Source organism: Cimex lectularius, unplaced genomic scaffold (assembly GCF_000648675.2).
Source record: "Cimex lectularius strain Harlan isolate CLEC.00 unplaced genomic scaffold, Clec_2.1 scaffold128, whole genome shotgun sequence".
Lineage (NCBI taxonomy): Eukaryota > Metazoa > Arthropoda > Insecta > Hemiptera > Cimicidae > Cimex > Cimex lectularius.
Window position 1 is genome coordinate 640,420 of NW_019392876.1, and position 12,151 is coordinate 652,570.

Here is a 12,151-nt window from a genome sequence, read left to right on the forward strand (position 1 = left end):
GCTCAAATGGCTGCAGGTTGAAAAATACGCTGGAAAGACCAGGAAAAGAACTAAAAGTACGCATAGCGCCAGCGATGACATCAGTTCCTTTACGACCTTAATGGATGGGGGATGGGAAATGATAAGCATGATAAATAGGATGGAGCCAAGAATGCGACCTTGAAGGACGCCTTGTATAGGTCTGATATCTGAGTAATCGTTGCCGCACTTTACTCTGGAGCAACCGTCATTTAGAATTCTAAGATATGGCAATAAGGCGGAGAAGTTTATAAGTGTTTGAGGGCGACTCATTGTTCTGTAGAGTGGAGAAAATCGAGTCAACGACTCTAAAACTTTGCTGGATCGTGGAATGACGTCATGCATCTAGAATCGATATTAACGTTTCGAAAACTGTCCTTTTTGGATTTTAAACATCACATGAAGAAGGCAGATGGGTCTGTAGGAGGATATGTGCTTGGGAGGTTTATGAGCTTTAGAAATGAAAGTGGAATATTTCCAAAAGAGAGGATGGCATTGTATATTGTAGTTAACTTTTTCTTAACCAAAGTTGCTTCAGGCTGCTAAAGCTTAGCTACCCCAATGAGTTTAGGGGGAGGGTAGTGTTTTTACTTTACTTTTTCACTTTAGGGTTTCATCCCGTGTATTGGCAACACTAATTTTTTTGCGCCAATTTAAAATCTACTTTCAACAAGGCTCTTCACCCCACCACTGCCTCTCGTATCGATTAATATACGTGCCAAATATACAATTTGTCGTATTTAGTTTATAATTTAACCCTTTGTTACCCAAAATTGCTTCAGAGCAATGCCAACATTGACAATTTTGTTTAAGGTTAGCAGGATAACCCGCGAGTTTAGGGCAGGCTCAGTGCTGTCCCTTCTCTGTTTCTGCCCTTGCATTGGCAACACTGATTTATTTGGCGTCAATCTAAACTCACGGGTTTTCCCGCTAACTTTTTAAAAAATTGCTAAAATTCGTCTTGGTCTAAGACAACAAAGGTCCTAAAGGGTTCAATGGCCATCTGAGGATAGGATCGAATTAGAGTGGAAGTAATTTAAAAAACCCAGGGGATTTTTCGATTTTAGAAACATGGAAAAGCATTTGCAAGGATACTCGAGCACTTGTCTAATATTTTTCGACGTATCACCAAACCAAGTTTGGTTAAACTCGGTGCTGTCATGTCCACAGTCCTTTCTTTTCAAATTGTATTATATTATAAAAGTATAATCAGCATGGTGTGTTCTCATTTTCTTTATGAAAGTCGGTCCAAACGTATTAAACTTTCGTGTTTAAAGCGAGGAAACGTATATTCAACCTGAGTTGTTTACTTCCCCTTTTCCATAACTGCTTTCTCTATATGAGAAATAAACGGTATGCAAACAACTATCTATTTGATTGTATAGTAGATTTGGTTTGAGAGGCGAAGAGGAGGAGGGCGAGCTGAAAGACAAGCAGGGCAATAACAGAGTTATGATATTTTCAATATAAAACGTAGCCCCGGGGGTTTGCCGATAGGGGGACCCCCATCTGGATAATGAACAGTACAAACACTCCTTCCAAACATTATTCTCACTAATTACAAACAGTAACTGTTGCGTCTGTTTGCCTTCCAACACCGCCCCATCCTTTTCCTTATCGGGCCCCATCAATATTCTCTTCGGATCTCGTCCCCGAGCCAAATCCTAAAATCGAATTTACACTTCAGCCCGGAGCCGTTTTTCTTCACAATAGATTTGAGCTGTTTATCATTTTAAGGGGGCGGGGGAGGAATTGAGGGGTTTATTTTTCAATAAACAAAATATTAAAATTTAAGTTTAGAAACTGGCTTAATAAAAGTGACTTGACACGAAGGGATAACTATTCTTTTAAAGCCTTGATTATTGTCAACTCTCAAGACTTGGCACTGTTTATTTGAAAAAAGATTGTTCTGAAAAACTTGGTCTCTCCAAATTCACAGATATTCCAACAAAGAAGTAAGAAAAGTCAACGTCCTCGAAAGAATATATAACTTTGTTCCATCAAATTAACCTTTTTATGCTTCAAATTAACCCTTTGACCAAAATTAATCCTTTTAATTTCAAATTAACCGTTTTTAACTGCAAATTATCTTTTTTAAATTTTAAATTAGCAGTTTTTAATTTGAAATTAACTATTTGGGCCTTTAAATTCACTTCTTTAAAGATCAAATTAACTGTTTTTAACTGCAAATTAACCCTTTTAAAATTTAAATCAACCCTTGAAACAATAAAACGACTTACGAGATTATAGGATGTATATGCAACTCAAGAAAAATATTCCTGTATAATTGAGAATTGTATTTTATAATATAAAATAGTTGTGCTGTCAGAAAACAATATGAAAATAAATAATAAATTATATAAAATAAAAAATTATGTAAAATTAAATATTAAAATTGATATTTTTTTAATATAAAATAATTGGACTTTAAAAAACAACAAAATTAATGAAAATTTAAATTTATATAAAATTAAACATAATAATAAATATTTCTTCTTTTAATTTGTTCCTCTTTTTAATTTTTCCTATTTCAGTTTAATAAAAAATTCTTTTTTTAATTTGTTCAATTTTTTTAAATTATTTCAATCTATTTCAGTTAATAAAAGATTCTTTTTTTAATTTGAGCTTTTTTTAAATATATCATAATTGAGCTTTTATGTAAAAAACAAAATAAAAATTATGTAAAATTAAATATTAAAATAAAAGATTGTTTTTAATTTGATTGTTTTAAAACATAAAATAATTGAAGTTTTATATAAAAACTAAATAAAATTAATTAAAAGTTACGGAAAATTAAATGCTGAAATAAAGGATTCTTCTTATGTACAATGTTTTAAAAACTTGTTCACGATGCTAAAATATATAACTAGATTAAATATATCAAATTAAAATTCGAATATTCTATTTTTATGTTTTGTATAATATAATTTTTAATTTTAGGTGTAATTAAATTTCATAGGTTTTTAAGAGATCTATTATATTAAAATTATATTAAAGATTATATTAAAATAATCTGAAAATAAATGAATAATCATTAGTTTTTATATTGAATTTTATGTATTTTTATTTTTAATTGTAATTAATTTTTATATCCCTTGTGTCTTCGAAGAGCACAATTATTTTATATTTAAAATTTTCGTTCAAATGTATTAACTTTATGTGCTTACATTTCATGTCATCTCCTAGGTTTATTTGTTGTTGTATAGAAAGAGTTGATTTGAAATGAAAAACGGATCATTTGTAATTAAAAACGGTTAATGTGTTGAAAAAAATCAGTTTTGAAATTAAAAAGATTTAATTTGAAATTAAAAAGGGTTAATTTGAGGGACAAAAATTTATGTTAGTTTGCGATATTCCTGATTTTTTCCGAATTGACCAATATTGTGGGAAACAATCGAACTTTTTTCTCAATTTTGTCCATTGTATTTTTTTTCTAACATTAAAAGAAACCTTAGAGCGTACGATAGTTATTTTAGAAAAAATTTTGGTAATGCGTGAAACAAGAAATTAAACATTTTAAGTATTGTGTATTAAGTGCTAACTTGCATTCGACAGAAATGGTGACAAAAAATCGGAGGGCTTGATTTGGAAAAGGAATCGATGACGACGGGGCTTCAGCCGATTTTTCAAAAATCTCGACCGAGAAGGCAAGAAGGGCGACGTGATCTGCATATCCTTGCCCGGTTTATCCGCGACGAGGTTTAACATGCAAGAGCTATCTTTCTTTACAAATATTTTCTTAATTTTCAATAGACCTTCTTACGTATCGGGAGTTCGAGATTTTTTTATTGGTTTAGCGGGGAGGTTGATTTCTTCGAGGATCTCACCGCCTACGTGCCAAGGGGTGTCTTAATTTTCTTTTTCATTTATACGAGGAAAGTGAGAAGAAAAAACTATTATTTTCCACAGACGACAGCGTTTTATAGCCGATAACTTTCAACATATCCAGGAATTTTTTAAAGTCTACTGTTCTTTCATTTATTATTAGAGTTACATTATTCATTTCAGTGATAGTTACAATGCTTATCTCAGTTGTATTGTAAATTTCTTATATCGAATTACACATTGTAAGAAATAATTAATTTTAATAGAAATAAATCAATAGCTTCAACAATCAACATTCCTGTTCAAATTTTTTGTTGTGAACTACGAGGAATGCTTTTTATGTTGATAAACTGGAGAAAAGTCGTGACGAGGATGAATATGATGATAAGATAATAAGATTAATGTAAGTTCTGAGATAAGCAAATAAATAAGTATTGAGAGTTTTTCGGGAACGACGAATGAAACGAAAATAGTCAATATTCTCTGATGATCCTGTTGAATTTTGTAGCTTTGAGGTATTTTCCTATCATTTTGGTCCATTTATCCTCACTTTGGTTATGCTAGCTTCACTGGTCAGTTAAGCCTGTCTTATCTTAACAAACGAATTCATTAACTGGTGAGATTGTTTTAAAAAAAGTTCACCTCTGAAGTTGACGAAATGGAATGCGCCTAACAGGACATCAAAGGTGACCTAAGACCTAAAATTTAGGTCTCTTCCTTAAATTGTACATAGATATGTTTTAAGGGTAGACTTTTTGCGTTTCCGTGAGTGCGAATGGATTGGGCTAGGTGAGGGAAAGAACGGTTAGGTAGTGTTTGATACAAGGTTATGGTTAGGGACCAGATAAATTAGGTTAGGTAGGGTTAGTGTTATGCTAACCTATTAGTTCTTGATTTTCTTATTAACCTAAAAACGACAGGTAAGTGTTAGGAATTTGGATTAGGATTAGTACTTAACGTCACCACTCACCGCTTAGACTTAGCGTTCAACTACCTGTTGGGTGTCAGCAATAGGAGTCAGCACCACTTTACACTTGTTTTTTTCATATTATGATCAATTAAAAAGCCATTGGCTATGCTGGGATTCGAACCCAGAACCACTAGCGTTACCAATACGAGTCGAGCGACATAACAACTCGGGGTGCCCTTGATTATGTATACGGATTAGATACAAGTTAGTTTAGTTACATGTTAGATTACGTTTGTTAGAGTTAGGGATAAGTTAGATTAGGGTAAGGGTTAGTGTTAGGTTATGTTAGATTTGGGTTTATGGACAAGTTAGGTTAAGTAGTGTTAGGATTAGGATTAGGTTAAATTATGTTAGGTTAGGTGTTAGATTTTAGGTTAGAGTTAAGGTGACAAATAGGAGCCATAACAACATGGCCCTTCAGTCTTCTTGATTAGATTATGTTAGGGTTATTGTTAAGGATAAGTTAGGTTAGGCAAAGTTAGATTTAGGGTGAGGGACAAGTTAGGTTAAATAGGGTTACGGTAACGGTCAGGTTAGCATTAGGTTATATTAAGATGTTAGATTTCAGGTTATGGACAAGATAGGTTATGTAGGGTAAGCGTGACAAATACGAGCCAGAACACTCGGCCACACTCTGCTTGATTAGGTTATGCTATGTTTAGAGTTAGGGACAAGTTAGGTTACGCAAGGTTAAAGTTAGAAATAAGTTAGGTTTGGTAGAGTTAGATGCAGGTTAGATTACGTAGTTAGGTTAGGAAAGCGTTAGGCTAGGTTTAATGATAATTAGTATTCAATTTAATTAATTCTGTTCTATTTGAGTGGATCAGTATGAGGGTACAGTCGAATAAACTTACAATCGATTGCCAAGCTTTCAACTGTATATATGCCGTCATCATCTTTAAAGTTAGAATAAGCTAGGTTGTTAGATTTATAGTTATGGACAAGTTTGGTTAGGGTCAGGTTTCGTCACGCATGGTTAATGTTAGGGACAGATTAGGTCAGATAGGGTTTGAGTTAATATTAAATTAAGTTAGGTTAAGTTAAGGTTAGGCAATGTTGGGTACAGGTTTAGTAATCTCTAAAAAAATGTAAATGTTATTCAATTTACCTTCATAGGCTGCTGTACCCGAATCCATAGGCTCTTTCTTTACTAAAACCTGGCCGTTATATACGTTTCCGGAATTCCTAAAACAAGCAAAACGTTTTTATTTAAAGATGAAACAACAAAGAACAAACAACAAACATAAACAACTGTAAAACATGCAAACGTTTTCCATTTTCTTCTTCCCTAAGAAGACTTCTATGTATGAAATATGTTTTCAATTTCATTATTTATCTACTGACCTACCAGCTGTTGAAGTACAATAAAAATATCATTTTTGATTGTATGGATTGATACACTATGTTAAAGCGTGTAAAACTGAAACAAACACTTTATCTTTCAAATTGGAATAAGAATTAAATTCCATTAGTGTAAAAAACATTATTACATATTTTGGATAGAAATTAGCTTAAGTAATATTCCACAAAGACGATATTTTATCGAAAGCATTGTAAATTACAAACGAAGATCACCCAAAAAATCCGAGTAAAAGGTAAATTGTATGCAGTAATATATTGCTGATTGGCTAGGGTTTACCTGACGGTTAAACATTACCCATGTTAAATACTTGATGACTACTTAATGAGGGATGGTAGGGTAAGGAGCTTAGGGCTCCCCTCTGTAATTGAGCACCAAGTTTTAGCCTATTTTCAGATTTGAACCCCACTTCATTCTACGCTGCACTTAAAACGTAAGCATTTTAAACGTTCAATTATACCCGGCGAAGACTGTCCGCGAGACATTCTAAGTTGGTAAAGTGCGCGATCTGTTTAAGACATGAAAAAGGAAACGAAGGACGACGAAATGTCCTTTAATATGAGACAAAATATAAGACAAAAACGTCTGAAGTGAAAGATTTTCCTTTTTATTTTTATAGTATTTTATAAACAAGTCTGATATTCTATTGTTAATTTTTTAATTAGTTTGTATTATTGTAATATTAACTACTAATTTATCAGCTATTTGTTTATTAATTAGTGTTGTGACAACCTTAACGGCCCACAAGACCAACACTTCCGCAACACTCCCGGGTCTTGCAGGTTTAGTATATATAGATTGTCCCTTTAACACCTCCCCCACCTAATCGCAAATATCTCTCCCAGATATAAAATATGAAGAAAAGTCCTAATATATAATTTATTAATTGATTGTTTACAAAAAAATCGATCATCCTGTCAAAAAATTGACCTAAATGGCTAATTAGAAAGTAATTTTTCGTCAACATTTCTAAAGGTTAAAGGTTAAAAGGAGTCCTCTTTACGACCTTACGAGCGGCCAATATTGGACAATTGTGCAATCTCTATCTTGATGGATTCATTCGCATGCATTCGTTAAGCATGCGGCTTTCGACGAAATCCAATGGCTTTGTTAAGGGTTGTAAGTCGAGAATCCCAAGAACGAGATATATAAAAATAAAAGAAAATTACCTTTCAAAACAAGAGTGGTGAGCAGGAGCGTAGGAACAGCACATAGACGAGTTTTCCGTTTTGACGTCATCCTCTGAAAATTTTTTACTAAATTAGACAGTTTTAGAAACAGAAGGGGAAAATTAAATTATATAGATTTTAATTGCCGAAGAAACTACAGCAGAATGCAATTCAAAAATATCGATCAGTGATATTTATTAATTCAAGAATAATAATAGATATTTCATCTGGGCCAGTACTTGTTAGATTAATATAATTTCTTCTTCTTTTTAAAAATAGAATTTAATTAGAATAGGGTTTATATATTTAATACATCGATAAGAATATTGGGTTCCTTGATCCAAATTATGCTTTAATTATTTATTGTTTAAATTTAGGATTATTTATGGTGTTAAAATCTCATAAGGATCCTAATTTTATTCCTTGGCTTAATATTTCCAATTCCCATCAGTTCATAATGTTCTAAATTTGTCTAAATTTACGATATGATTGTGAATAGATTTTGATTACCTTTTATTTTTTTTAAGGGGCAGTGTTTGCCTACTAATTTGTCAATAAGTTTATTTAAGATGGTAATTTTCACATTTATGTCACAGATTTTTAGAACTTCCGAAACAGTTTATTGCACCTACAACACCATTTAATTCTTTACCGTTAATAATTTTAAAATCTTACTTTGTTTTTATTTAGTGGAGGTTTAAGAAAGAAAGAGAGAGAGAGAGAGAGAGAGAGAGAGAGAGCGAGAAATTAAGTGAGAAAGATTGAAAAAGGAAAAAATGAGAAAGATAGAAAGAGAGAGGGAGAGAGAGAGAGAGAGAGAGAAATGGAAAAATAGAGATAGAGAGAGATCGACCGTCAGAACAAAATGAGAAAAAGAAAAAAAAGAGAATGAGAGAGATCGAAAGGAAGATAACAAAAGAGATGTAAAGAGAAGGAGAAAAAGAAAGAGAGTGAGAGAAATAAAATGAGTGAGAGAGAGAAAGGGACAGAGAAAAAGTGGAAGAGAAAGGGAGGGATCAAGATAGTGACATACGAGCAGAGAAGTAGAGAGATACAGAAAAAGAGAGGGTGTGTGAGAGAGAGAAAGAGAAAAAGAAAGGGAATGAGTGGTATAGAAAAAGTTATCGAGATAGAAAGATAGATAGAAATAGCGAGAAAAAGAAGGAGGGAGATAGAGACAGAAAAAGCTATAGAAAGAAAGGTAGAAATATAGATACAGACAGAAAGAGAAAGAGATGGAGAGGGGGGAGAGAGAGAGAGGGAGAGACAGAAAGACAGATAGACAGAGACAGAGAGAGAGAAAGACAGATAGAAAGATTGACAGATAGATATACAGAAAGTGAGTGAGAACTAAACTGAAATTTTGTTTTACATATTCAAATTTAGAACAGTGTGTGTGGTGATTAGTGACCGTTAATCGATAATTATTCAGAAATCGTGAGATGCGATCTGGTGTGATGTAGGTTTCAGAAAAACATTTTCTTTATCGTGCCAACGTTTCGATCTTTATTGAGATCATCTTCAGGGCTCAAAGTGTTTGTCTTCTGTATAATTGTGCCATTCTTGTGAGAGTCAACACGACACAACACGACATACAGGAATGGCACAATTACAGAATAATTTAGAACAGTACTGTCCTCTTGTACAATTAATAATTAAGAGAGAGATATAGATAAAGAGGTTTTGAACAGAAATGGGGAGAGAAATAGAGAGAAAGATTAAAAGAAAGAGAATATACTACCTTTTCGTTACATTTAACGCCAGTTTGAGCTTTTACCAAAATAAAATGTATTTCTCTCTGTTTCTGTTCAAAGTAGAACTACTAGAATTGTGATAAATCTCATAAATTATATGATTATGGGTGCTTCTTTTCATCTTAGAACAAAAGGAAGTTGTAAGTATAAAGTTTGGCTTTTGCCATCTGTTGGATCACTGAAGAAGGAGTGAAATAGAAAAGCCGTACGTGAACGCAAACCAATGAGAATAGACCAATAAAATGATCGGAGCGACCAACTTTCAAATTAAGAATTGCTTTTTTTAAAAGTAAATGTAGAATTTTCTTGCACTGGGAAGTTTGTTCTCGCATGTAAAACTTTGCACCCCCAAAGACAATTTGTTTCTTTTATTTTCATATTGTAAAACTACTGGTTTCTTTGAAATGTAACAAAATTATCCCAACCTCTTCTCGAAATGTATAAAGGATTTTTCCTTTGGAGTGAATTTAGGTGCTCTAGACGGGCTTTCAATCTAATTGTTCAATGACAGCTTGTGTTATGAGACGTCAAGGACATGAGGAGTTTGAAGTTGGCTGAGATTCGAAAAAGTCCTCTTTGAATGTGGCGGGAGTCAAGCTGAGAGCTATCAACCCCCTTTGTCAACATCCCTTCAGTTCGGTTCCCTCTTCTTATTATAAGACCTCAAGACACCGCGCGCCAGCCACTCATCGAACAGAGAGCAAACTGCTAACATCCTTCAACAACATCAAACACTCCACTGATTCGAAGGATAAACATCTTATCTCGTAACATGTATAAAGCTACTGTTTTCCCATAATTAACTCAGACCAAAAGTTTTATTTCAAAAAGGTTCTTTCTTGTTTTGTTTTTTTTAATTCAAGATATAGATAGAATTGCTATCTTGAAGGATTTAAAGAATTCTCACAAAAAGAGAAACTGAGAGCAGAGGAGATTGATTGATTATCGCTTTATTTAACAATCACTCAAGGTTTGGTCTCTAGGACCACTCTTACACCTAAAGTGAAATTACAGCAACATGATTTTATAAACTTGATTCAATTTATTGAACACAAAAAAGTTGGACAAATTAAATTATCTTTTATAAACTATATACTTGTTTACAGTGAATCCACCCATTCAAAATAAAAAGTAACCTTTAAATAATAACAAACGTAACTTCTTTTATCAGGAGAAAAAACAAATGTAACAATAGACATTTGTAAGGGTTTAACATTATAAACGTAAAGGACAGTTGTAAAGATACAATATCTATTAACTTAATAAAGGAAAAAGGAAAAAAATTAATATTACAGTTTAACATTTTTACACATATTTTGATATAAAATTTTTTTTTCTAAACGTACTTATTTTGTTACTATGCTGAATTTCAACCGGTAATTTTGAAAACACTCTTGCACTTTTAATTGCAAATGAATTATTAAATATTGTGGTTCTACGATTTATAATTTGTAATTGTTTAGTTTTATATCTACATTATGTATATATTTTGTACATTAGATCTATATTTTATTTTTTTGTATATGTATGTAGGTTTTTCATTTTTAACATGTTGCATATGATAGAATTGATAAATGGTGGAGTGTGTGGTGTTCAATCCTTTTTTAAAAAGATAGTTCCTACTGACAGTAAGTTGTGTTGCAACGACCGGATTTCGAGCCTTTTAGCTCATCATCAGTTTTTTTTTTTTAGTAACGTCAAGTAGTTCAGTTTTTTAGTAAGCTGATGATGAGCTGAAAGACTCGAAATCCGGATCGTTGCAAAATAACTTACTGTGAGTAGGAAAGATCTTTTTAAAAAAAGGATTGTTGCATATGATACATGCTAAATTATAATGAATTAAATCGATAATTTAAAAAAAATGGAGTTGAGAAAATTTATCATAAATTCTATAATCATATTTGAAGTTAAGTATACAGGGTGAATTGCTACTCGTGCTACAAACTTCTCCAGTAGATTCTTCACCCTAAAATGAACAAAAAAGTTCATATTGTCCATGGTCCGNAGAAGTTTGTAGCACGAGTAGCAATTCACCCTGTATATCTTACACACATATTTACACCAGCTTGTAGTTTATTGATTAGCATACAATGTAACACATTGCAGCTTTTCAATATTTAATACACGGGAATAGTAGAGCTTGTACTAAACGTTTTCTGATAGTAACATTCGCAAAACCAACAACTTTTTTTAACCTATAAATTGTAGAGCACATTTTCTTAGTTTCATTTAAAATTTGTTCGCTTCAGTTTAAATTTTTATTCAAATAAAAACCTATGCATTTTACAATTTCTTCATAATCCAATTCAACTATTCTTAACTTTCGGATGTTTTGTACATTTACTTTTTCCATTAATTTATTATGTCTAATTATTATTGATTTACATTTTTTGGGATTAATTTTTAACGTTTGTTTATTACTCCAATCTGTTATTGTACATAAATCGTGATTCATTATGTATCATTAAGTTTGTCGATTTTTGAATCATTTATTACATTTAGATCGTCTGCATAAAGGCAAACGTTCAAATGCATTATTAATATTATTAATCTAAATTGAAAAGAAAAGTGAAGATAGAGTAGAGCCTTGTGGCACACCATGATCTACATAGATTCTCTGACATCTTATCTTCACCTGTTTTAATTTTTTGATATCTATTTGTTAAGTAATTTTGAAATCATTCTATTGATTTTTTAGAAGAAAAATCATTGCATAAAGATAGATTTTAAAATTTGATGATTTGCACTATACAATGTATGGCTCCCCCGGACAAAGGCAATCGAAAGAGTTTGTTAAGGCGATCTAACCAGCTGAATCGAAATGGCTATTCTCTATCTTAAGGAAGGGAATTAGGAGGCTGATAGGTATTCTGACGGGCCACTGCCCACTGAGAAGACACCTCTTCGTAATGGGTATCCTACCAGATCCCTTTTGCCGCTTCTGCGAAATAAAAGAAGAAACGGCAAAACACTATCTCGCAGAATGTGATAGGTATGCTAGGTCTAGATTTGAAATCTTTGAAGGAGAGGACATCACCAAATCACTCCCCGAGAT

General features: G+C 32.4%; 1 protein-coding gene across 1 annotated transcript in view; it reads right to left on the reverse strand.

Moving 5' to 3' along the window:
- The window catches only part of LOC106664079 (ETS translocation variant 1-like), a 44,800-nt gene that overhangs the window by 8,596 nt on the left and 24,053 nt on the right, over positions 1-12,151 (reverse strand). Inside the window, exons 4-5 of the mRNA XM_024228972.1 lie at positions 7,343-7,415; positions 5,922-5,998 (exon numbers count right to left, since the gene is read on the reverse strand). Of these exons, the coding sequence (XP_024084740.1) occupies positions 5,922-5,998; positions 7,343-7,415 (150 nt within the window). The remainder of the gene's footprint in view (positions 1-5,921; positions 5,999-7,342; positions 7,416-12,151) is intronic.